At 39.6% G+C, this 26,593-nt stretch overlaps 2 protein-coding genes across 2 annotated transcripts in view; both read left to right on the forward strand.

The window, feature by feature from the left end:
• Positions 1 to 698: 698 nt before the first annotated feature.
• LOC306898738 (collagen alpha-3(VI) chain-like) lies at positions 699 to 23,034 on the forward strand. Its single transcript, XM_079464480.1, has 14 exons — positions 699 to 926; positions 4,080 to 4,182; positions 7,022 to 7,615; positions 7,708 to 8,331; positions 8,607 to 9,212; positions 10,422 to 11,003; positions 16,199 to 16,777; positions 17,462 to 18,037; positions 18,187 to 18,780; positions 18,960 to 19,632; positions 19,700 to 20,375; positions 20,582 to 21,236; positions 21,523 to 22,122; positions 22,302 to 23,034. The coding sequence occupies exons 2-14, from the start codon at positions 4,101 to 4,103 to the stop codon at positions 22,976 to 22,978; spliced, it is 7,518 nt and encodes a 2,505-aa protein (XP_079320606.1). The 5' UTR covers positions 699 to 926; positions 4,080 to 4,100; the 3' UTR covers positions 22,979 to 23,034.
• An 892-nt stretch (positions 23,035 to 23,926) lies between these two features.
• Positions 23,927 to 26,593, forward strand: part of LOC306898505 (collagen alpha-3(VI) chain-like) — a gene marked incomplete at its 5' end in the record, with an annotated part of 33,213 nt that continues 30,546 nt past the window's right edge. Inside the window, 3 exons of the mRNA XM_079464027.1 lie at positions 23,927 to 24,578; positions 24,865 to 25,464; positions 25,644 to 26,243. Of these exons, the coding sequence (XP_079320153.1) occupies positions 23,927 to 24,578; positions 24,865 to 25,464; positions 25,644 to 26,243 (1,852 nt within the window). The remainder of the gene's footprint in view (positions 24,579 to 24,864; positions 25,465 to 25,643; positions 26,244 to 26,593) is intronic.

Below are 26,593 nucleotides of genomic sequence, written 5' to 3' on the forward strand. Positions count from 1 at the left end.
GATATCTCAGGATTGACCCCTCACTTTGATCCACCGGCTTGGGTCAACTTGTAATGTTTGAGCTGTGACATCATCAGCTTGGAAACAGCTTTGTTGTGTTGAAGTGTGTTGCTGAACTTGTGTTACATGGTATTTATGTGAAAACAGTCAGTGGGGGGGAAGCAAGCATGTTTGGCCTTCATCGTATCTGTTTTTACACATTTGAATTAATATTAATTTAGGATGATGAGTTCTGATGAGTGCATTGTCCTTCTTATGTCTTTAGTGTATTGTGTGAAATGACACATAATGAGTACAGAAAGAAGGCAATTTTATGCTTAATGTTTTAAAATCAGAATTTTTCAATGCAGAGCACAGATATAGTGGTTTGCATTTACTTATGCTCCCTATAGACACCTTTAAGAGCATTCCAAAATATGTTTATATATCATGTTTGTGATGTTTCCTTCTCTGGGTAGCCAAGGAAACAAGTTGAGAGGGGTGTGAGCAGAAATAAACTTGCTTTGGTCTGTTCCCTCACCTTCCAAATAAGGAAAGAACATACCAAATATGGCCTTGGGTCTGTTCTCATTTATGACTCTCTCTCTCTTTCTCTTTTCTCTCATTGTGCTTCTTCTCTGTCTCTCTTCCCCTACAGAGGAAAGTGGGAGGCGTGGAAAAGTTTAGGTGGCTTCTCTCCAGGAGGCTGTGAGTTGTGTGTTCTGTCCCAGGCTGGGGTGAGTGGCACTGCTCCTCTGGAGAGCACACAGTCAGCTAAACAGACCAGCATCACCAGCACCCGAACTAGTTAGCATCATCACCTATACAGAACAGTTTACTGAATGATCCACCAGGAAGATAATGACCTAAGAGTTGTATTTTTGCAGACACTTGCGATCCCATAGAAATACTGTGGAATACTGCACACTTAATTCTATATTCCAGAGGTGAGCGATTCATTTTTATATGCTTTATGCAAAGATTTGTATTTAGTGCATGGGTGCGGTTGTATTGGATGACACAGATGTTAATGTGCATTGCTGCATTTTTGCTTAAAATGTGTTAAAACTTTGCTAAACGGTGATCCTGCACACATCCTTTTCTTCTCTGTAAGGTTTGGCTTGTATTGTTTGTTCAATGCACTTGACATGATGTAGGTGAATCTGCATCATAATTATAGTTTTTATTGTGAATGGGGTAAAGTAATTCTCTATTGCTTTGAGAAAACAAGTTTTTAGTTGCAGCACAGGAAAAGGAATTGAATGGGCAAATTGCTCTGATAAGTGGAATACATAAGGAGGGGCTCTGTCCACTTTGTGCAGGGCCAAAACTTCTGCAGGAAAATTTTGAAGATTGTGTTTTTGATGGGTTTAAATTGTTTTTAAAATAGTTTAAACAATAAAATGCACATTTTAAAATACGGACGTTAAGCAGGTTGATCATCGTAACAATCTGGTTGGTTAGTCATGCAGCATTTTGTTTAGATTAAGATAATATCCTACACTGGATATTTGGATTGGATTCAATTTATAGTCATTACACACATACAAGTACAGTGCAACGAAATGTATATCAGTGGCTTGTTTAAACAGAAGCATCCCTGGCTTAATCGCGCAATTTTCTACCACTGTAGACTATTTTCAAATCACACCTTCTGGCCAGCGCTGTAAAGAGTGGGAGATGTGAAACACTTTTTCCACAGTCACTGCCAGATGGACAAAGAATGCTGGGAGAGTTAGAGCTCAGACATTAAACTTTAGCGAAGCAGAACCAGATGTGGGCCTTTGCAAACAACAGAACCTATCACAGATCCATCACAGTTCATTCTCCGACATACTGTACATATGTATACAGTACATACTGTATATAAGCAGAACTACCACAATCACTATTTGTATGTGTTGTGAATGACTTGAGCAATATACTGTAGGATCTAGTCTAGTCTTTGGACAGAGCCTATTCATGAGAGATTTTCCATTATTTCCAATAAGCCTTTTCATTATGAGAGAGTCCTAATGCGTCCTGACTTTTTTGACCTTTAGAACTAGTCAAAAAACGTTAGAACTTGGCAGCACACACAACAGTTTTTGGGCCTTGGATTTCCCCGTTGAGGCAGATTTAAGATAGGCATGGTGAAGCATTATTTCCACTTAGACCACTAGAGGACAATGTTGAGATGCCTTGTAAAATTTGTTTGGTGCTTTAGGGTTTTCAGACTTTCAGAGTTTAAGGGGGGGAACTGGTTTGGGATCAAACATAGGCTATGTTTTATTTCAAAGTCATTCGTGTTTTTAGGGTTCTGAATCTTAGACACTATTATTGAGTGATAGTAAAATGTGCAGAATGAATCACAGCGTTTTACTGTTATGTGTCTCACCGTATATATTATATACACATTCTTCCTGTCTTTTCTATTTTGGATGGTACATTGATATTTTTAGCTTTTGTTTACAACTTGAAATGTTAAAGATATGATTTATAAATAGATTAATAAAATAAATAATATACTTTAGCTGAATCATTTTGTTAATAGACTGTGTCTGGCTGGACATGGAATGGAAGATTGGGACTAAAACCATTTAACTACATTGTTATTCTGAGCCAATACAATAATAACCTGTAATGACCGTAAAATGTAATATTCTTTATTTATTCTAATATGCTATACTGCTTAAAAAAAGAGGTAACATATAGATCTTAACTTTTTGTAGCTCTGATTGGCCTGCATGAAACCAGTTAAATATTTTTACCGTAATTTATTAGTGTTTTTGTTAATTTTTTATAGACTACATTCTGATTAACATAGATAGTTCGGCCAAAAATCATTAGTCACAATTTACTCATGTAATTTCACACCTGTATTAATTGCTTTGTGTCCGATGAATGCAAAAAAGGTATTTGAAAGAATGTTAATCATTTTCAGTTCCGGGACATCATTGACTACCATAGTAGGAAGAATTAAATGGTAGTCAAAGGTGCCCGAGAACTCTTTGTTTTTCTAAATTCTACTAAATATCTTATTATGTGTCCAACAGGACCAAAATATACAAATCCTACTGTGGTAGTAGATGATGTCCCAGAACTGAAAATTGCTAACATTCTTCCAAATATCTTTCTCTGTGTTCATTGGAACAAAGAAATGTATACAGATTTGATTTAAATGATGCCAGATGTTTTATTAACTAGATTTTTCCAAATTATGTTGAGTTCCCCGTCATTGGATATCCTGTTGTACCGAATAGTCTTTCACGTTGATTTTTATAACAATTAATCAATCAAATTTTATTTTATACTTGTTAAAATGTCTCTAGAAGAACAGACTTCCTATGAATAAGAATGGCAGTTTTGCTTGACAAATGATCCATGATGTACTGTAGGCCATATTTGTAATATTGGCAAATTTGTCTATAAAAGAAAAACTTTTCTTAGTATATTACTATATAATGAAACTGCCAGGTTTTTAGAATTTTGGCTTGTAGTGTAACATGGCAACTACCACCAAAACTAATTTAGAGAATAATTTGTACCGTGACTCAAGGTTTCCCACTATTGAGACATGGAAAGAACGGTATTTTCCTATAATTCTGCATTACTCAGAATTTATAATAGAGCCATTCATTCTCATTTAGAGCTCAGCAGGTGATATTTTGCTTTCTTGCTCCTGTCTGTAAGTAGCATGTTTTATTTTTGTTTGTGTCCAGTTCTCTGCACACAATGGTTTTTACTGGCAAGTGAGAGAGGCTGATGTGGGAACAAATCCTTTTGAACTCTTGAAATCTAACAGCTGTCTGGATCTGTTCCATGGGGTGGAAACAGGTCACAATTCTCAATGCTCTGCCAACTATTCCTCTCCTCTTAAAAATACATGTAAACTATTTTGTGGCCTTCTGAAACTGTTTATGCCATGTTTCATGAGATGAGTGAAAACAAAAACAAATCCTACGGAAACTATAGGTGGAATATTCATAAAATGAGCTGCTGAACTTGGCCCTGTGAAGTCTAAAAGAAAGGTATTATTTGGTCAAATGGGTACTGCATTGTGTGTAGACATGCATTTCCCAGACAAATGTAAAATGAAAATTTCCTCTTTTTCTTTTCAGTTGTCCATTTTAAAGTGGACAATGTGGAAGCCTAGGCTGGCGCTGTACGCCGTCTTGGGTGTAATGGTTTTTGGCCTATTCCCAAATCTTGAAGCTCAGGATGGTAAGTTTATTCAACGCATTTTTTCAGTATTGCTAATAAGACGAGCAAAACATTTAAAACATCTGTTTTCACTTGCCTACATGGGGTGAATAAAAAAGAAAAAGAAACATAAAATAGAACATGCTTTATTTGCAAAGTGCTATTGTTAAACATTCAGTTCTGTTTTTTTCTGCATAGAAAAACTCATTGAGTAACAAAGGAGCTTAGTTTTATATTCAAACTTTGGTGCGAGATGCCAAATCTGTCACAGTGAAGAGAAATAAATTAGTATCAAAAGAAATGGGTATTTGGGTGCTTGATAAATCAGACATTGTGTAGCTGGTTACTGATACTTGAAGCCATTTTTTATGCTCTAAAAAATGCTGGGTTGTTTTAGCCCATGCCTGGACAAAATATGGATAAACCCAACCGTTGGATTAAATTAACCTAGAAAATGTTCATATTTGAAACAACCCACATTTTTGACTGGTAGAAAGTATCTAGTGTACTTTAATATCCTTTGAAGTGTCAAAGAGTAAAACATTCAACAAATAACAGAATTTCATGTTTACATCATTAATCCTGATGGGATTCAAGAGCTACTGTCAACATCAGGAACTGCCACAGCCAGTTTATACTGACTAAGGGTAATCCATGCAGAACTGTCCCAGAAATAACCCCTTTATCTTCTCCCATACTTTTAACATCACTGGTTTCATCACAAAACCACATTTGCATGTTGTGACACATTTGCATATAGTAGATTTAAATTGTAACACAATTTACCACCAACATCATCTACCCCACTATCTGTCCTACCATGATCCATTTACTCATCTATTCATCCACACCTCCACTACATTTTGACAAACAAGATTAGTTACACTACAGATTTACCATTCTTTCAAAAATCAATCAGTTCAACAGCTGATGATGGCTTACCATCCAACACAGCTTGTGTCTTGAGAGCTCAGTGTCTGATTCTTATGTGTTTGTTTCGACTGTCTTCACTGTGTAACTGTGCAAGAGGAATAAATTCTACCAAAATCAATACAGTGATGAACCTGTATGTTCTCATCTTTGAAATGCCCATGTACAAGAGCATTAAGAATTAAATATACTGTATGATAAATGCTATATGAACGGATCATCTGCAGGTTCAAAGATGAGACAGAGGGTCATTACTGGTACTGTTGCCACTGAATAATGTAACATGAGTCTGCATGATCTGACTGAATACAAGAGGATGGCAAGAAACAATTGGCACCCCTACACGCATATACACAAAGTCACAACTACACACATAAATCACCAACACGATATAATTCGTCCCAATTTTGGGTGCATTAAAATGCAGAAAGAACAAGCATCTTTCTTGGTTCAGCAGACATGCAGTATATTGTGTTTGTGTTGTGTTTTTTATTATGGATTTTATTTATCCATGATAATTGTTTATGCTTGCACCCTTCCCCTCTCTCCCTCTCACTCTACCCTGTTTTAACCCACATGTTTTGCATTATGTTTTGTCTTTCTATCCTCTCTCTATTTCTCCCCTCAAAGCCCCAGCCGACCTAGTGCTCTTAATTGACGGATCAGAAAACATTGGAGCCGACGACTTTCCTCTCGTCCGCGATTTGGCTGTCCAAGTGATTGAGGGGCTTGCCGTGGGCAAGGATGCAATCCGCGTAGCTGTTGTGCTTTACGCTGCTGACCCTGACACTCAGTTCTATCTCAATAGCCATGACAGCAAAGAGAACATCCTCACTGCTATCCGGGGAATTCAGTACCCTGGTGGTCCAGAGGCAAATCTCGGGGCAGCCTTGGAAGAGGTGACAGAAAGTCTGTTGGGTCCAGATGCAGGGGGAAGGGCAGAGGAAGGGGTCCCACAGGCACTGGTGGTGATCAGTGCTGGGCAGTCTAGTGATGATGTCGGTCAGGGCGAGAGGGCCCTGAAGCAGGCCAATGTGTACACCCTTGGCCTTGCTGTAGGGGATGTTGATACTGCCCAATTGGAAGCTATTGCTATAGACAAAAGCTTTGTGCTGTCCACACCTGATGTCAGAACAGTGGCTAACATGGGTGACCAGATGTTACAGTTCATTAATGGGGTGGCCCAGCGCAACATTGTGATTGAAACTGATTTCGTAGAAGGTATGTAAAAACAGATTGTGGTGAAAGGACCAGGACTCTATGACAGTACATTAACAGCATGGAAATGGATATTATATCAATAAAAACACATGAATAAGGTTAATATTTAGGTGCAGGGTAAAAAAGGAATGATGACTATATATATCCTCCTCAGAAATTAGTTTTTGGAGTGTTAGAAATATTGTTCAGGGCACTGCATGCAACATTCAACACAAAAACACTCCTATGGAATTTCATGCTAGCATTACAAAAAAAAATTAATAACTGTTAAAAAGAACTTATACAGTATATATGTACAGTATATTTACTCAAGTTCTTTTTATCATAACGAGAAACCCATCAAAACAACAATGTGATGATGAGAATTATGTTGTGACCAAAGAAAACAAAAAAATGTTTTGTGTCTGTAAAGTAGTTAAGATTTGCCTTCAATTTGCAGAATTGGCATATTCATCATTACTAATTAGAAATCACCCATTTAATAAAAACGTTTTATGAAATAAAATGTTGCTTTTCTATTGAAAGAAGTTATTTTTTCACAAAAATATTTTTGTGGACAAAATAATTTCTAATCTACAACCAAATGTCTTTAGATATTAAATACATTTAATTATTAAATAAATTAAATATTGATAAAAAATAGTTCCATAGCATGATCTTGTTTATGATATGCATAACTACTAAACAAAATTCTCTTTTGTCTTTTTAGCATTGGCTGTTGAAAGGAGAGACATAATTTTCCTCATTGACAGCAGTATGGGTACAATCCTTGTCAATGCAGTGCGAGAATTCATGAGAAAGTTTATTGACACCATGCCAATTGGCCCTGATCAGGTGCAGATCGGAGTAGCCATGTTCTCCTCTACCCCCAAGATGGAGATTAATTTAAATTCATTCAACACCAAAGAATCACTAATCTCAGCCCTTGGCCGAATAAAACCCAGACCTTCAGTTGAAGTCAACATTGGTGCTGCTCTGGATTTTGTAAGGACCAACATGCTCAGACCTGAGAGTGGGAGCCGTATTCAACAAAGAGTGCCACAGCTTGTGTTGCTACTGACCAGTAAAAAATCTAAAGACAGTGTAGAGCAGTCAGCTGAAGCTCTTCGGCAGATGGGTGTTCTGACTTTGGCTGCAGGCTCCAGGCTTGCTGATGAGGCTGAGCTCAGAAACATAGCTTTTGATAAAAGAACTGTTTTCATGCTCAAGGACTTCAGGAGTTTGCCCCGCAAGCCCCAAGAAATAGTCTCCTCTCTCTCTACGTTATCTGGTGTTATTGAATCAGAGACTCCGACTGAAACAGGTAATATAATGTTCTGTATATTTAATAAATGTGCAATATTTAATGCGTTTAGATGAACGCCCGATTTAACAAGAACACAATAAAACTTTCAGGTACAGTTGTGGAGGTCACTACAGTCCAAACCCAAAAAGTTGTCAGAGATATTCTCTTTGTGGTGGATGGATCCAGCTATGTTGGAAATGCCAACGTACAGTATGTCCGGGACTTTATCTCTAATGTGGTGAATAAACTAGACGTACGACCTGAGCGTGTACGCATCGCCCTGATGCAGTTTGCTGAGGGACAGCGTACAGAGTTTTATTTTAAAACACACAACACCAAACAGGACGTGCTCTCTAGCATTGCTCAGCTAAGTCTGATGGGAGGACGTGCATTAAACACTGGTGCTGCCCTAGAGTATGCACTACAAAACCATTTCCAGGTATCAGCTGGGTCTCGTAGGATGCAAGGGATTCAGCAGGTACTGGTGCTGATAACAGGAGGTCCCTCTCAAGATGCGGTGAAGAAAATAGCAGACCGCATAGCTGTAGATGGAGTTTTGACTTTCACTGTTGGAGCTGGACAGGTGGAAGAGAGTTTCCTGAAAAAGGTTGCTTTTGTAGAACATTTGGCGTACTACAGAAGAAGTTTTGGTGAATTATCAAGCGTTGTTGATGAGATCAAGACACCTCTGGTCACTCTTGTTGGGGAGACTGATACAGTAATTTCTGAGAAAGGTAAGTTGAAAAGATAACGAGACATGTTCAAATATTCCCTTTGCAGTAATTCAGTTTAAAACAATGAGTATTAACCATCAAACTGAATATTGTTATTAAAATTGTTAACCTAAAAAACAAAAGATACATATACATTTTTGGAAACAAAATTGAAATGTCTTTTCTGTTTGAATTACTGTTCTTCATACTATTGATACTAGGGATTTTATCTAAGCTTGCAAATAATTAATTATTGTATTATCTTTCTTCAATATTTTGTTTTTCTTAATTTTTAGAGATTGAAACCCCAGTGCCTTCTGGTGGTGAAAGAGATGTTGCATTCTTGATTGATGGCTCTGATGATGTCCGAGGGGACTTTAACTACATCCGTGACTTTATTTCCAAAGTCATTGCACCTCTTGATATTGGCACTGATAGAGTACGAGTTGCTGTGGTCCAGCATAGTGAGAATCCAAGCCCTAACTTCTACCTAAACACTTATAAAACCAAAGACGAAGTGATGAGGGCAGTAAATGGACTTACCCTGGCTGGTGGCAGAAGTTTGAATACTGGTACTGCCTTGACCTACATGAAAAACACCATCTTATCACCAGCATATGGCAGTCGAGCGGCGCAGAATGTCCCCCAGTTTTTGATTGTCCTGACTGGGGGAAGATCAAGTGACAGCGTGAGGGAACCTGCGGTTGCCCTTAAGACCGAAGGAGTTGTCCCTTTTGGTGTTGGAGTAAAAAATGCAGACCCTAAACAAATTGAGGCCATTTCGCATAATCCATCATTTGCTTTCAATGTGAAGGAGTTCAGCCAGCTCAACACGGTTCAGCAAAGACTCCAGAACTATGTGAGTCTTCCAAAAGCACAACTCAAGGTTGTTCTAGAAGAAGGTAAGAACAATTTTCTTTATAATTTGCTTTGGTTGGCGTGCTTGTGCATGTGTAAGTGTCTGATGGCTCTTTTCAGTGGCTGTGCTATTTTCTTCTCTAAACGTTTCTCATTGATGTACTATGTCTTAGCTGATGCCAAAGACACAGCAAAAGATGTTGTGTTCCTTTTGGATGGGTCTGATGGTACTAGAAGTGAATTCCATGCAATGAGTGCCTTTGTCCAAAGAGTTGTTGAGAAGCTCAATGTGGAGGAGAGCAAATACAGGGTTTCTGTGGTTCAGTACAGTGACAAGCCAAAGGTTGAGTTTTATCTTAAAACGTACTCAACAAAACCAGAGGTTTTAAATGCCATAAAGGTGCTAAAACACAAAGGTGGAAGAGAGGCTAACACTGGAGCAGCCCTCCAGTTTGTGAGGCACCAGGTTTTCACTTCCTCATCTGGGAGTAGACGACTTCAAGATATTCCTCAAATACTAATATTGATGAGTAGTAGATCATCTGGCGATGAAGTTATAGGATCTGCCATGTCCCTAAAAGATCTTGACATCATGACAATAAGCATTGGTGTGGAAAATGCAGATTTAGATGAGCTGAAAACAGTTTCATTCCAATCCCAATTTGCATATATCAATAGATTTGATGACTTCCCTTTAATTGAGTCACAACTAGTTTCTGCTATTAAGAACAATGAAAAATTTGGAGATATTTTAAACACAGGAGTTCTGGAATCAACTGGTAAGAATTTTCAGTATAAGCAATCAATGTGCAAACTTTAAAACAAATATTTCTGTTTATGTTCAGGTATTTTATCATACGTCTAGCGATGGAATACATTTCAATGTCATTATGTTTCAATGTTGGTATGTTTTACTGATTAGACTGAATAATATTTTTTCTTCTTGCATCTCTTCCATGTCTTCATTTGACATCTTTTGCACATAAAAGATGTTTTTTCCATGGAAGTGTTTGAACTACATTGCACTTGCAGGTGCTTTCACAATTTCATCATTATATTCACATTCTGACCCACCAAATAATATTTGAAGGGTCAATGCAACTGATATCCTTTGCTTTGCTTGCACATTTATTTCCAGACACTTTTTGGCTCACATACATATTGAACTTCTTTCCAATTCAATTTATAGATTGCATGAGAAAGATTTGTTCCAATATCCCTTTCTTTCTTTCTTGGAAACTTCCTTGAAACAGGAATTAACAAAAGGGATATAGTATTTCTCCTTGATGGCTCAGATGACTCTGACAACGGACTTCTTTTCATCCGTGAATTTATTCGCAAGATGGTGGAGGGTCTTGACATTAACCAGGATATTGTTCGAGTTGCTGTAATACAGTACAGTGAAGATGCTTCTGCTCATTTCCTTCTTAATACTTTCAATAGTAAGAAGGCTGTTATTCATGCCATTAATGGCCTCACGGCAAAAGGTGGACGAATCCTCAATACCGGGGCAGCACTACAGTATGTCAGAAATCATGTTTTTACTGCAACATCAGGAAGTAGACATCAGCTAGGAGTCCCTCAACTGTTGATTCTCATGACTGGTGCAGAATCCAGTGATGATGTGGCAAGTCCTGCTGAAGATGTAAAAAATTTAGGAGTTCTTTCCATTGCAATTGGAATAAAGAAAGCTGTAGCGGCCGAGCTCCAAAGCATAGCATTTTCAGATAGATTTATTTTTAACCTTCCCGTCATTGGTGAACTTTTAGTCATACAGCCTGATATCCTCTCCTTTATCAAATCTAAAATGGCAATTGAACCCCCTACTATCATCGGTAAGGATATCCATACTTCCTTGCCATTTCCTTGAGTTCAATTCTCATTCTCATTCTTCTTTGACTTTTCTTTTTAAAAATGAAACTTGATGAGAAATCTAATTTTACCAAATTGTTTTGATTCAGCTTTCTCTCTATTAGTCAAGACTGACACTTAATGGACTTGGAAATGAAATATTATTTTTGTGAGCTGTTCATCTTTCGCTGATTTAGAGAACTTCCATGATCATCCACAGATCCTCTTAACCATGGAAGAGTCTTTGTGCTTGTGGACATTCCTCTTTATAGCTTAAGCTCTTGTGTGAGCCAATGATTTCTTAATCATTGTTGCTATCATTTGAAAACCTCTTGGTCTTTGCTATTTCAGTTGCTAGATTGATCTTTCTCTTTGAGTACAAATACACACTAGTATTATTTTACATAATACAATTGTAAATTCTATATATTTTTTAAAACACAAAGCAAGAATGCAAAAAATATGTATGCGTTATATTTTATGTGTTGAACATTTTTGTGTAGAATATTTTACTGAAGTCATTTAACTTTTATCCCAGTGGAACTAGATGCATCACAAAGAGATATTGTCTTTCTCCTGGATGGGTCTGATGATACTAGGGATGAATTTAAATACATGAGTCAGTTTGTTAAAAGAGTGGTGGACAAACTCAATATTGGACTGAGCGGAGACAGAGTGTCTGTGGTCCAGTACAGCACAGAGCCACATGTCCATTTTTATCTGAACACATATAACACAAAGCAAGATGTTTTCGATTCAATAAGGCACCTGTACCACCAGGGTGGAAGTCATCTTAACACAGGAGGAGCTCTTGGCTATTTAAAAAACAATATATTCATTGCCTCCTCTGGGAGCAGACTGCTAGAGGGGGTTCCTCAGATTCTTGTCCTTGTGACTGGAGGAAGGTCTCAAGATGATGTTAGAGCACCTGCTGCTGCACTCAAACAGGACAATATTGTCTCATTTAGTATCGGCACTGAAAATGCAGATGTTATTCAGCTGCAGACAATCTCTTATACTCCTGGTCATACCCTTACTGTACCTCAATTTGATGACCTTGAAGACATTGAACAAAAACTTGTATCATATGTGAAAAGAGTTCCGCACCAGACCAGGAGGCTTCAACCAACCACAATAGGTAAGAATTATTTTGATTTACCATTTTAATTTCCCTTGGTCATGTTTTAGCTGCTCAAGAACAGTTTGTGGGAAAAAAAAATAAAAATAAAATAGGTGCTTTAACACAGTTTTTTTTGCTTTGTCTGGATTTTTGACGTGTATGGGTTAAATACATAACCTTGTAAATATTCATGTTGTCTGTTATAACAGATGCTGGTAAAAGAGATTTCGTTTTTTTAATCGATGGCTCTGATGACACAAGGGGAAGTTTCTCAGGAGTGCAAAACTTTGTTCAGAATCTGGTTCAGCAACTGAATGTTGCACCAGATAAAGATCGTGTTTCAGTGGTCCAGTACAGTGACAACACAGCTGTTGATTTCAACTTGAATACACATTCATCCTTAGACGATGTTTTAAACCATGTAAAACGTCTGGTTCATAAAGGAGGAAGGCTACGGCACACAGGGGCAGCATTACAGTTTATTAAGGACAGCCTGTTTACTGCTGCTGCAGGGAGTAGACATATGGAAGGTGTGCCGCAAGTGCTAATTCTTGTGAGTTCTGGAAGGTCCAATGATGATATTCATGGAGCAGTTAAAGCTTTGGGAGACATTGGTGTTGTTTCTTTAAGTATTGGTACCGCAAATGCTGATACGCTTGAGTTACAAACAATATCCCATCATCCAAATTACTTTTTTATTTCTGATTTTGAGAACACTTCTGAAGTTCAAAAGAGTATTTTACCATTGATAAAAGGGGTATATAACCAGCAGCTGCCAACAATAAGGCCTCCGGCCTATGGTAAGAGAAAATACTTCAATTTAATACCGTATGTGTGCATGCAATGTCCCATAAATGTTATGGTAACAAAGTAGAATAAATACAATTTATACATTCTTAAAGGGAAAGTTTACCCCAATATGAAATTTATTTTATCAGTTACTCATCCTGTTCTCATTTGAAACCTGTGTGACTTTCTTCTGCGAAACACAAAATAATATATTTTGAAGAATGTGACAGAACAACGGTGGTTCCAAAGTGCTTAATTTATCAATTCTGAGGTGCCGGAATAAAGGGACGTGGCAGTTCCGGCAAGTTAGTGGGGTGGCGAGAACTAACGGAATGTGCAATATCTGAGTGGTTTTCTATCCAACTGCCATGGTTGGAGACAGAACCCAGATGCAGGCAGTGAAGGATTAACTTTTATTTAAAAAAAAATCAATGGGAGAAAACACAACAAAACAAAACAAGAATCAAAAATGTCCACGAGGGAAGCAAAGCAAACAAGGTACAGAATAACTTCAAAGTCCAAAACACGATTCTCGAACAGGAACCAGGTAATCCATGGATCAGACAATGGGAGGGCAAATACATGTACAAAGCACAATGCACCGACGAGGGACAAAAACTGAGACAATTTATAGTGGAAACATAAGCAGAAAAAAATTTGACAGGGATGGTGACGAGCAGGTTACTGTGATAAAACACTAAAGGGAACTAGCAGGAAGATGACACGGGGCAGGTGAGAGGGATGAACACTAATGGGGTCCTAACAGAGAACAAGGTGGCGGAGCTAAAGAAGCGACACCGAAGAGATAGCATGGCATTACAAAACCAAAACGACAAAAATTTTTGTAGAATTCAGAAGTTTAACTTTAAACTTAAATTACACCTGCGAGTGCAGGTGGAGGCTGCCGTGTTTAACGTTAGGAATATTAAGCTTTTAATCATCCGTTAAAAGTAATTCATCAGTTCTCCTGCGTCTCTTCGCAACATTTGTCCAATAACACAAATATCTCTCTCTGAAGTGTCAAGACAGGTTCCCTTCAATATATAATGCAAAAAATTTGACGGTAATAAATATAAGCAGAATTTTGACAATTAACAGATTAACCAAACGAAAGGGAGAAAATGGTGACAATATGTTGCTGAGTTTGCTTCAGTTTGTGAGGCGCAGCGCTTCACAAATAAGTTAAAGCAAAGGATATGCCAGAGCACATCCTTGCTCAGTTTTTAGTGCAAGTCTGTACACGACTAAAAATAGCAAACTTTGCAGTATCTAATGACGTACTCATGGTCATGCTGTATCTGTTTGACCATAAATCATCACAGAGATTTTTAAGTTGTTTCTGCCGATACAAGTAAACAGCTCAAGCTGGCGTATTACACGCACACACAATATTCCAGCATCTCAAACATGACAGCCTGTCTATTATCAAAATAAAACAGTTATTTCCATTATAATTATTGAAGGCCTATGTTGTATTTAATTAAAGGGGAGCAGGATCTGCCAAATGAGGTGCCGGATCGGAATTCGGAGGTGCTGGATCTAGATCCAGCTAGTTCCGGCACAAATTAAGCCCTGCAGTTCCCCTTCACTTTCTTTTCTATAAACACAAAACCAATTCAAGTGAATGGGTGCCGCCACTGTTTGGTTACCAACATTCTTTAAAATATCTTATTTTGTGTTCTAGAGCAGAAAGAAAGCCATACAGGTTTGCAACGACCAGAGGGTAAGTAAATGATAACTGAATATTTTGGTGAACTATGCTTTTAACGTGTGGATGTGCTTTGAATGTACTCAGAAAAATATTTTATAGTGGTTTATGTTGACATGGCTTTCTGTTACAGAATCTGTCAAAAGGGATGTTGCATTTCTTATTGATGGATCGGAGGATTCTAGAATTGGTTTTGAGGCAATTCGCAATTTTATGCAAAAGGTTGTTGAGAGTTTAAATGTGGATGAAGATTTTGATAGAGTGGCTGTTGTGCAGTACAGTCGAGATTCCACAGCAAATTTTTATCTCAGCTCGTACTCAACTAAGAAGGAGGTCCTTTATTCGATTAATTCCATGAGGCACAAAAGTGGAAGACCACTGAATACTGGAGCTGCTTTGCGATTTATTAAAGAAAATATATTTACACCTTCATCTGGAGGCAGAAGTCATGATGGTGTTGCTTCGATTCTGTACCTGTTTAGTGGTGGTAGATCAAACGATGACGTGAGAACCATTTCTCAGGATTTAAGAGAAAGCAACATTAAAGTCTTTTCAATTGGTACAAAAAATGCAGACACACTTGAGTTACAGACAATGGGTTCTACACCAGCTTATGCTTTCTTTGTTAATGACTTTACCTCCATGAACGGCATTTTCCAAAGAGTTTCTTCTGTTTTGACAAGTGGTTATGAAATTCCTGAGCAGCTTCCAACAACTCAGGGTAAGTTTTTACAAGTGATTTGTGTTTTGCTACCTAATAGCATTATTATATTTGCTGTGTGCGGTACCATTTTACAGATTAGTCTGGTATTTAATTGTCCTATGTAATCCAACAAAATCGAATCTGGCATCACACTGCATGGTGTTATCACGGATAACACTTTTTTGAATAAACCGCTTCATTGAATGCATGTGCGCCTGATCCCACAGTTTTGTATTTGGCTAGTGTCTAATAATATAACTATTTATATTTTATTTATGTTAACATTAATTTGTATTATTTTACTGTATAGTAATTGTATTATTTTATTTTAATTAATTTTGTTGTGTTAATTTTATTAAATAAACAATGTTTAATGGGTCCTGTAGTTGGTCTCATTTAAACAAAACGTATGGTACATTGAAATCTAGCGGTTAAGCTTGATATCACAGTCCAAAATCTAAATATTGGAGAAACCAATCTTAAGCCAAGTAATAGTTCTTCTCGGTTTCTTTTGATTGTTGTCAGAAATAATCTACAGGCACTCTATTGTTTGTGAATGTCTACCAGAAGATAAGTTGGGGTCACAAAAGTGCACATGCGCACTAACATTTGTTTATGTTGTTAAGATGAAACCGTCTATATCTGTAGTTTATGATGGTCACACGCAAAACCTTTTTGTCAGTCCTGAAATGTATACAACGTAAAGAAAAAACATCACAAAGTAAATAAATTTGTCCAAACAAATCTATGGGGTAATCTTGGATATTATCCTCGGCATCAGTTGTCAATCAATTACAGCAGATTTTGTTAAAATACTGTATTTGATGCAGATGTTCTTTTGTTCTTTCATTTATTTTAGTCCAGACTTCGAATGCGGAAAGAAATATTGTGTTCCTTATTGATGGATCTGATGATGCTAGTCACAGATTCATAGCTATACGAGATTTTGTGGCTAGCTTGGCAAAGACGTTTGATGTTGGTAAAGGAAAAGATCAAATTGCTGTTGTGCAGTTCAGCAATACTGCAGCACTCAACTTTAATCTCAGTACATATTCATCCACTGCTGACGTGACAGATGCTATATATAAACTCAAACCTAAAGGAGGAAGGCCACAATATATTGGCCAGGCTCTACAGTTTGTTAGAGATAATATTTTTTCCTCCAGAGGAAAAGATGGTGTAAGTCAAAATCTTGTGCTTGTTGCTGGTGGCAGATCTAGAGACTCTCCTCGTAGGCCTGCTAACACAATCAAGAGTCTTGGGGTAGCCATTTTTGCTATTGGGTCAAGGCTGACAGATCCCGTTGAAATGGAGGCCATTTCCTCAAGGAGAGAATATGCTTTTGCTGTACCCGATTTTTCTGACTTAGAAAATGTGCACCAAAGTCTACTGACAAAGCTTTCAACAGTGAAACACGAAGTAGACATGGAATCCGATGGTAAGAATTAAAGTAAATACATTTTCACATGAAAGACATTGTATTGATAAAATAGCATTTGATATCAAATATTTTACTCAAAATGTCTTACAGAGAGGTATGTGTTTTGAGTTATGTCTGTTTTGTGGCAATGATCTACCTGTTGTAATGAGGGGTCTGAAGCATGTGGATCCATTTGCAGATTAACTTTAATAATCAAGATCAGGGTCAAACAGGCAGTGATCAAACAACAGTGGCAGGAATATCAGAGGCTGAGCGGAGACAGAAACGATACCAGGCAAGAGACAGGGTTGGCAGCAAAGCAGTCGAAGTTCCAGAGAGCAAGGTCACAAGGGCAGGCGGCAGAGAATCAACAGTAGTCAAACAATCCAGGATAATACACAGACGGGTCACAGAATATCAAGGTTAACGCTTAGAAATGTTAGCCGGGACAAAACAAGACTTCGCAATGCGTAAAAGTGTAAATGCTGCGTAAGTAGAGCAGATCATGGAGAACACCTGGCCATCAGAGAGAGCCACAGAGATCTGATTCATGACACCTGTAGTGCGACAAAAATATATTTTCTGCTAAAACATCACTAGGTTCAATACTTAATGCTATATATTATTTCTGTAAGTAATTCAAAACACACATAGTTATAAATTGTTGCCTCTTATCATAAAATGTTGTATTTCCATGTACAGGCATTAAAAGGGATATTGCGTTTCTTGTGGATGGTTCTGACAGTACAAGAAGAGGATTTCAAGAAATGCGTGATTTTCTGTACAATATTATAACAAATCTCAATGTGGGAATTGATGCGGACAGAATATCAGTAATTCAATACAGCAATGTAGCTGTGGCAAATTTTTACCTAAACTCATTCATAAGAAAGGATGATGTATTGAATGCTGTTAAGGTATTAAGCCATAAAGGTGGGAGGCCCCTTAACACAGGATCTGCCCTTCAATATGTAAAGGAAAATATCTTTACAAGTTCATCAGGAAGTAGGCACAAAGAACGCATCCCTCAAATATTAATTCTGCTTACTAATGGAAGGTCAAGGGACAACATCTCTGAGGCAGTCTCATCTCTTAAAAAAAATGGTGTGCTAATACTAGGAATAGGAGGTAAGGATGCATACTCTGATGAGCTACATCGAATATCATCTGAAAATCATGTACTTTCATTTGCTGAATTCAGTGAATTACCAAAACTTCTCCCAAAGTTACTGGAAGCAATGAAACTAGATCATACTAAAAAGAAAAAACCTTTGATGGGTAAGTATAAAAGTAAAAAAAACATTTAATATTTTTGAAGGCATCATTAACCTGATTTCTTTGACCAAGATCTTATTAGTTTTAAAAGCATTAAAATAATAGTAATATAAAGTTCTTCCCAATTTTACTGATCAACAATTGTTTCTTAGCCGATAAACCAGAGAGAGATGTTGTCTTCCTGCTCGATGGATCTGATGGCACTAAGAATGGGTTCCCAGCAATGAAGGAGTTTGTTCAAAGAATGGTGGAGAGATTGGAGGTAGCTGAAAATAGAGATCGTGTTTCTGTTGTCCAGTACAGCAGGGCCGCAGAGATCAATTTCCATCTCAACACATACACGACAAAGAAAGACATAATTGACAGTGTAAGAGCACTGAGACACAAAGGCGGAAGACCCCTCAACACAGGGGCAGCTCTCCAGTACATCAAAGACAATGTCTTTACTGCCTCCTCTGGCAGCAGACGACTTGAGGGTGTGCCGCAAATACTCTTTTTGCTTAGTGGAGGAAGGTCATTTGACAATGTTGACACAGCAGCTTCCTCTCTAAAAGAAATCGGAGTCCAGACATTTGGTATAGGATCGAGGGGCTCTGACAGCAGAGAATTGCAGAGAATTTCTTACGATCCCAATTACGCTATATCAGTGTCTGACTTCAGTGAGCTTCCAAATGTTCAAGAGCAGCTGCTGGCCTCTGTACAGACTGTTGCAATACCCATCGCTCCAATGTCACCAACAGTTACCGGTATGTAGTATAGAACTTTTCAACATGCTATACCTTGTCTTACTAGTTAATCTTCTCGATTTGTCATGAGCGGCACAGCCAGAGAAAGCCAATGAGATGTTGAAGTAATGTGATATTTGTAAAGATGTTTTCATGTTATGGAGATAGATTGGGGTTAATAAGGCTGTTTTTTCCTCTAGCTGATTACACTGTACCAAGGAAGGACATAGTGTTTCTGTTGGATGGTTCAGATGACACTAGGAATTCTTTCCCAGCTATGCGTGACTTTGTGCAAAGAGTATTGGGGAAATTAAACCTAGAGGCAAACAGAGACCGTATTTCTGTGGTCCAGTACAGCAGGGATGCAGAGGTCAATTTCCATCTTAACACTTACACGACAAAGGAAGACATAATTGACAGTGTAAGAGCTCTGAGACACAAAGGCGGAAGACCCCTCAACACAGGGGCAGCTCTCCAGTACATCAGAGACAATGTCTTTACTGCCTCCTCTGGCAGCAGACGACTTGAGGGTGTGCCGCAAATACTCTTTTTGCTTAGTGGAGGAAGGTCATTTGACAATGTTGACACAGCAGCTTCCTCTCTAAAAGAAATAGGAGTATTTACCTTCGGAATAGGATCGAGGGGCTCTGATAGCAGTGAATTGCAAAGAATTTCATACGACCCTAGTTATGCTATGTCTCTGTCCGACTTCAGTGAACTTCCAAATGTCCAAGAGCAGCTGCTGGACTCTGTAGAGACTGTTGCAATACCCATCGCTCCAACGTCACCAGATGTCACCGGTATGTGCATGCAAACATTTACACAAGTTATCTCACATCCTGTTTCCTTTCTGTCTATATTTGAATGTGCTGAGTAGTTGTGAGCAGTGGGACGATCAGCAATAGCTTAGATAGTCAAAGAGAAATGTGGTATTCTAAAGATGTATTCACTTTGTCAAAACTGCTTTGCCTTATCCAAGCTGTGCTTGTTTTTCCCTAGCAGATTTACCCACACCCAGAAAAGACATAGTTTTTTTGCTGGACGGTTCCGATGGAACTAGGAATTATTTCCCAGCAATGCGTGAGTTTGTGCAAAGAGTAGTGGAGAATTTAAACATAGAGGCAAAAAGAGACCGTGTTTCTGTGGTGCAGTACAGTCGAGACCCAGAGGCCCATTTCTATCTGAATACTTACGCAGCAAAAGGGGAGATGCTTAACACAATCAGGGCTCTGGGGCACAGAGGAGGGAGACCCCTCAACACTGGGGCAGCTCTCCAGTTTGTGAGAGCAAATATATTTGCTGACTCTGCTGGGAGCAGAAGGCAAGACGGTGTTCCTCAGGTCCTTATCTTGCTCAGTGGAGGACGTTCAAGCGATAACATAGATACGCCTGCCACTGCTTTGAAAGAGAGTGGGGTTTTGATATTTGGCATAGGCACCAGAAATTCGAGCGGAGAGGTACAGAGGATTGCCAGTGATAAAGCTTATGTACAGTCCATCCTCGAATACTCTGACCTTCCAAGTGTTCAGCAGCATTTTATCCAATCGCTCAAAAGTGTGCCTGTGGAAGGAATGCTGATGACACCTACTGTTATGGGTAAGGTAGATCTCACACATCTATAGATAGAGCACCCTCGATGTATGTTATAGACATTGCACAGTTTTGAATTCTGCCCTACTGCATGTTGGCAGAGTCTAAGAAAATAAGCCTCACACGCCATGGTCATTAACATCTGTCAAAGACTAATTGAAATGAATAGTAGAAAGGGTGGGGAATTAATATCTAGTGTGCAGTTGCTGACTTAAGCAAGCTACGTCTTTAGAGAATGTCAGGGGAAAGTGTTCTCACAACTTTGTTTTCTATTTCAAAACCCATAGCTGAGCGTAGGATGGCTCAGAAGGATATAGTGTTCCTGCTGGATGGTTCAGATGCCACTAGGACTTCTTTCCCTTCGATGCTTGAGTTTGTGGAAAGGATGGTGAAGAGATTGACTGTGTCTGACAGGAGAGACCATGTGTCAGTGGTCCAGTTCAGCAGAGTTCCAGAGGCCCATTTCTATCTTACCACATACAAGACAAAGGAAGACATTCTTGATGCTGTCAAGGGTCTGAGGCACAAAGGAGGGAGACCCCTCAACACTGGCGAAGCCTTGCAGTTTTTGAAGGAAAATGTCTTCAGTACCTCCTCTGGAAGTAGACGTGTAGAGGGTGTGCCTCAGTTACTTATTTTGCTTAGTGGTGGAAGGTCATATGATAATGTTGAGACCCCGGCCTCATCTCTGAAGGAGCTTGGGGTGTTGATCTTTGGCATAGGGTCGAGGAGTTCTGACAGCAGGGAACTGGAGAGTATCTCGCATGACCCAAGCTACGCAATCTCCGTGAGTGACTTTGCTGAGCTTCCCGGGGTCCAACAGCAGATTTTCACTAACATTAACAGAGTGCTTGAAGAGGTTACGCCTACAACCACCCCAGTTCGGGGTAAGAAATAATTTTAACTGGCTTTCTGTAATGCCTCTTTAATGTTATGGTCGCAGTAGGTTTTGTCTAATTGTTCCTGTGGTTCCAATGAATTGGTTCGAAAGTTTCATGCTTTTGTATTTTGATTTCTCTTTCATATGACATAAAAAAGATAGATATCAATTTTTAGGTATAACAAATAGAAATATTGAGTACAGGAACATCACCATTTGGAAAACATAATGTTGGGTGTGTTCTTCACTGTACAAAGAATGTCCCTCATCTCACTCAAATGTTTATTTCTCAGTTGAGGGTCGTAGAGCAACGAGAGATGTTGTCTTCCTGCTGGATGGATCTGATGGCACCAGGAATGGTTTCCCAGCAATGAAAGCGTTTGTTCAAAGAATGGTGGAGAGATTGGAGGTAGCTGGTAAAAGAAATCGTGTTTCTGTGGTCCAGTACAGCAGGGATGCAGAGGTCAATTTCCATCTTAACACATACACGACAAAGGAAGACATAATTGACAGTGTAAGAGCTCTGAGACACAAAGGAGGAAGACCCCTGAACACAGGGGCAGCTCTCCAGTACATCAAAGACAATGTCTTTACTGCCTCCTCTGGCAGCAGACGACTTGAGGGTGTGCCGCAAATACTCTTTTTGCTTAGTGGAGGAAGGTCATTTGACAATGTTGACACAGCAGCTTCCTCTCTAAAAGAAATCGGAGTCCAGACATTTGGTATAGGATCGAGGGGCTCTGACAGCAGAGAATTGCAGAGAATTTCTTACGATCCCAATTACGCTATATCAGTGTCTGACTTCAGTGAGCTTCCAAATGTTCAAGAGCAGCTGCTGGCCTCTGTACAGACTGTTGTAATACCCATCGCTCCAATGTCACCAACAGTTACCGGTATGTAGTATAGAACTTTTCAACATGCTATACCTTGTCTTACTAGTTAATCTTCTTGATTTGTCATGAGCGGCACAGCCAGAGAAAGCCAATGAGATGTTGAAGTAATGTGATATTTGTAAAGATGTTTTCATGTTATGGAGATTGATTGGGGTTAATAAGGCTGTTTTTTCCTCTAGCTGATTACACTGTACCAAGGAAGGACATAGTGTTTCTGTTGGATGGTTCAGATGACACTAGGAATTCTTTCCCAGCTATGCGTGACTTTGTGCAAAGAGTATTGGGGAAATTAAACCTAGAGGCAAACAGAGACCGTATTTCTGTGGTCCAGTACAGCAGGGATGCAGAGGTCAATTTCCATCTTAACACTTACACGACAAAGGAAGACATAATTGACAGTGTAAGAGCTCTGAGACACAAAGGCGGAAGACCCCTCAACACAGGGGCAGCTCTCCAGTACATCAGAGACAATGTCTTTACTGCCTCCTCTGGCAGCAGACGACTTGAGGGTGTGCCGCAAATACTCTTTTTGCTTAGTGGAGGAAGGTCATTTGACAATGTTGACACAGCAGCTTCCTCTCTAAAAGAAATAGGAGTTTTTACCTTCGGAATAGGATCGAGGGGCTCTGATAGCAGTGAATTGCAAAGAATTTCATACGACCCTAGTTATGCTATGTCTCTGTCCGACTTCAGTGAACTTCCAAATGTCCAAGAGCAGCTGCTGGACTCTGTAGAGACTATTGCAATACCCATCGCTCCAACGTCACCAGATGTCACCGGTATGTGCATGCAAACATTTACACAAGTTATCTCACATCATGTTTCCTTTCTGTCTATATTTGAATGTGCTGAGTAGTTGTGAGCAGTGGGACGATCAGCAATAGCTTAGATAGTCAAAGAGAAATGTGGTATTCTAAAGATGTATTCACTTTGTCAAAACTGCTTTGCCTTATCCAAGCTGTGCTTGTTTTTCCCTAGCAGATTTACCCACACCCAGAAAAGACATAGTTTTTTTGCTGGACGGTTCCGATGGCACTAGGAATTATTTCCCAGCAATGCGTGAGTTTGTGCAAAGAGTAGTGGAGAATTTAAACATAGAGGCAAAAAGAGACCGTGTTTCTGTGGTGCAGTACAGTCGAGACCCAGAGGCCCATTTCTATCTGAATACTTACGCAGCAAAAGGGGAGATGCTTAACACAATAAGGGCTCTGGGGCACAGAGGAGGGAGACCCCTCAACACTGGGGCGGCTCTCCAGTATGTGAGTGCCAATATATTTGCTGACTCTGCTGGGAGCAGAAGGCAAGAGGGTGTTCCTCAGGTCCTTATCTTGCTCAGTGGAGGACGTTCAAGCGATAACATAGATACGCCTGCCACTGCTTTGAAAGAGAGTGGGGTTTTGATATTTGGCATAGGCACCAGAAATTCGAGCGGAGAGGTACAGAGGATTGCCAGTGATAAAGCTTATGTACAGTCCATCCTCGAATACTCTGACCTTCCAAGTGTTCAGCAGCATTTTATCCAATCGCTCAAAAGTGTGCCTGTGCAAGGAATGCTGATGACACCTACTGTTATGGGTAAGGTAGATCTCACACATCTATAGATAGAGCACCCTCGATGTATGTTATAGACATTGCACAGTTTTGAATTCTGCCCTACTGCATGTTGGCAGAGTCTAAGAAAATAAGCCTCACACGCCATGGTCATTAACATCTGTCAAAGACTAATTGAAATGAATAGTAGAAAGGGTGGGGAATTAATATCTAGTGTGCAGTTGCTGACTTAAGCAAGCTACGTCTTTAGAGAATGTCAGGGGAAAGTGTTCTCACAACTTTGTTTTCTATTTCAAAACCCATAGCTGAGCGTAGGATGGCTCAGAAGGATATAGTGTTCCTGCTGGATGGTTCAGATGCCACTAGGACTTCTTTCCCTTCGATGCTTGAGTTTGTGGAAAGGATGGTGAAGAGATTGACTGTGTCTGACAGGAGAGACCATGTGTCAGTGGTCCAGTTCAGCAGAGTTCCAGAGGCCCATTTCTATCTTACCACATACACGACAAAGGAAGACATTCTTGATGCTGTCAAGGGTCTGAGGCACAAAGGAGGGAGACCCCTCAACACTGGCGAAGCCTTGCAGTTTTTGAAGGAAAATGTCTTCAGTACCTCCTCTGGAAGTAGACGTGTAGAGGGTGTGCCTCAGTTACTTATTTTGCTTAGTGGTGGAAGGTCATATGATAATGTTGAGACCCCGGCCTCATCTCTGAAGGAGCTTGGGGTGTTGATCTTTGGCATAGGGTCGAGGAGTTCTGACAGCAGGGAACTGGAGAGTATCTCGCATGACCCAAGCTACGCAATCTCCGTGAGTGACTTTGCTGAGCTTCCCGGGGTCCAACAGCAGATTTTCACTAACATTAACAGAGTGCTTGAAGAGGTTACGCCTACAACCACCCCAGTTCGGGGTAAGAAATAATTTTAACTGGCTTTCTGTAATGCCTCTTTAATGTTATGGTCGCAGTAGGTTTTGTCTAATTGTTCCTGTGGTTCCAATGAATTGGTTCGAAAGTTTCATGCTTTTGTATTTTGATTTCTCTTTCATATGACATAAAAAAGATAGATATCAATTTTTAGGTATAACAAATAGAAATATTGAGTACAGGAACATCACCATTTGGAAAACATAATGTTGGGTGTGTTCTTCACTGTACAAAGAATGTCCCTCATCTCACTCAAATGTTTATTTCTCAGTTGAGGGTCGTAGAGCAACGAGAGATGTTGTCTTCCTGCTGGATGGATCTGATGGCACCAGGAATGGTTTCCCAGCAATGAAAGCGTTTGTTCAAAGAATGGTGGAGAGATTGGAGGTAGCTGGTAAAAGAAATCGTGTTTCTGTGGTCCAGTACAGCAGGGATGCAGAGGTCAATTTCCATCTTAACACATACACGACAAAGGAAGACATAATTGACAGTGTAAGAGCTCTGAGACATAAAGGAGGAAGACCCCTCAACACAGGGGCAGCTCTCCAGTACATCAAAGACAATGTCTTTACTGCCTCCTCTGGCAGCAGACGACTTGAGGGTGTGCCGCAAATACTCTTTTTGCTTAGTGGAGGAAGGTCATTTGACAATGTTGACACAGCAGCTTCCTCTCTAAAAGAAATCGGAGTCCAGACATTTGGTATAGGATCGAGGGGCTCTGACAGCAGAGAATTGCAGAGAATTTCTTACGATCCCAATTACGCTATATCAGTGTCTGACTTCAGTGAGCTTCCAAATGTTCAAGAGCAGCTGCTGGCCTCTGTACAGACTGTTGTAATACCCATCGCTCCAATGTCACCAACAGTTACCGGTATGTAGTATAGAACTTTTCAACATGCTATACCTTGTCTTACTAGTTAATCTTCTTGATTTGTCATGAGCGGCACAGCCAGAGAAAGCCAATGAGATGTTGAAGTAATGTGATATTTGTAAAGATGTTTTCATGTTATGGAGATTGATTGGGGTTAATAAGGCTGTTTTTTCCTCTAGCTGATTACACTGTACCAAGGAAGGACATAGTGTTTCTGTTGGATGGTTCAGATGACACTAGGAATTCTTTCCCAGCTATGCGTGACTTTGTGCAAAGAGTATTGGGGAAATTAAACCTAGAGGCAAACAGAGACCGTATTTCTGTGGTCCAGTACAGCAGGGATGCAGAGGTCAATTTCCATCTTAACACTTACACGACAAAGGAAGACATAATTGACAGTGTAAGAGCTCTGAGACACAAAGGCGGAAGACCCCTCAACACAGGGGCAGCTCTCCAGTACATCAGAGACAATGTCTTTACTGCCTCCTCTGGCAGCAGACGACTTGAGGGTGTGCCGCAAATACTCTTTTTGCTTAGTGGAGGAAGGTCATTTGACAATGTTGACACAGCAGCTTCCTCTCTAAAAGAAATAGGAGTTTTTACCTTCGGAATAGGATCGAGGGGCTCTGATAGCAGTGAATTGCAAAGAATTTCATACGACCCTAGTTATGCTATGTCTCTGTCCGACTTCAGTGAACTTCCAAATGTCCAAGAGCAGCTGCTGGACTCTGTAGAGACTATTGCAATACCCATCGCTCCAACGTCACCAGATGTCACCGGTATGTGCATGCAAACATTTACACAAGTTATCTCACATCATGTTTCCTTTCTGTCTATATTTGAATGTGCTGAGTAGTTGTGAGCAGTGGGACGATCAGCAATAGCTTAGATAGTCAAAGAGAAATGTGGTATTCTAAAGATGTATTCACTTTGTCAAAACTGCTTTGCCTTATCCAAGCTGTGCTTGTTTTTCCCTAGCAGATTTACCCACACCCAGAAAAGACATAGTTTTTTTGCTGGACGGTTCCGATGGCACTAGGAATTATTTCCCAGCAATGCGTGAGTTTGTGCAAAGAGTAGTGGAGAATTTAAACATAGAGGCAAAAAGAGACCGTGTTTCTGTGGTGCA

This window comes from Barbatula barbatula, assembly GCF_947034865.1.
Source record: "Barbatula barbatula genome assembly, chromosome: 9".
In the NCBI taxonomy this organism is placed as follows: domain Eukaryota; kingdom Metazoa; phylum Chordata; class Actinopteri; order Cypriniformes; family Nemacheilidae; genus Barbatula; species Barbatula barbatula.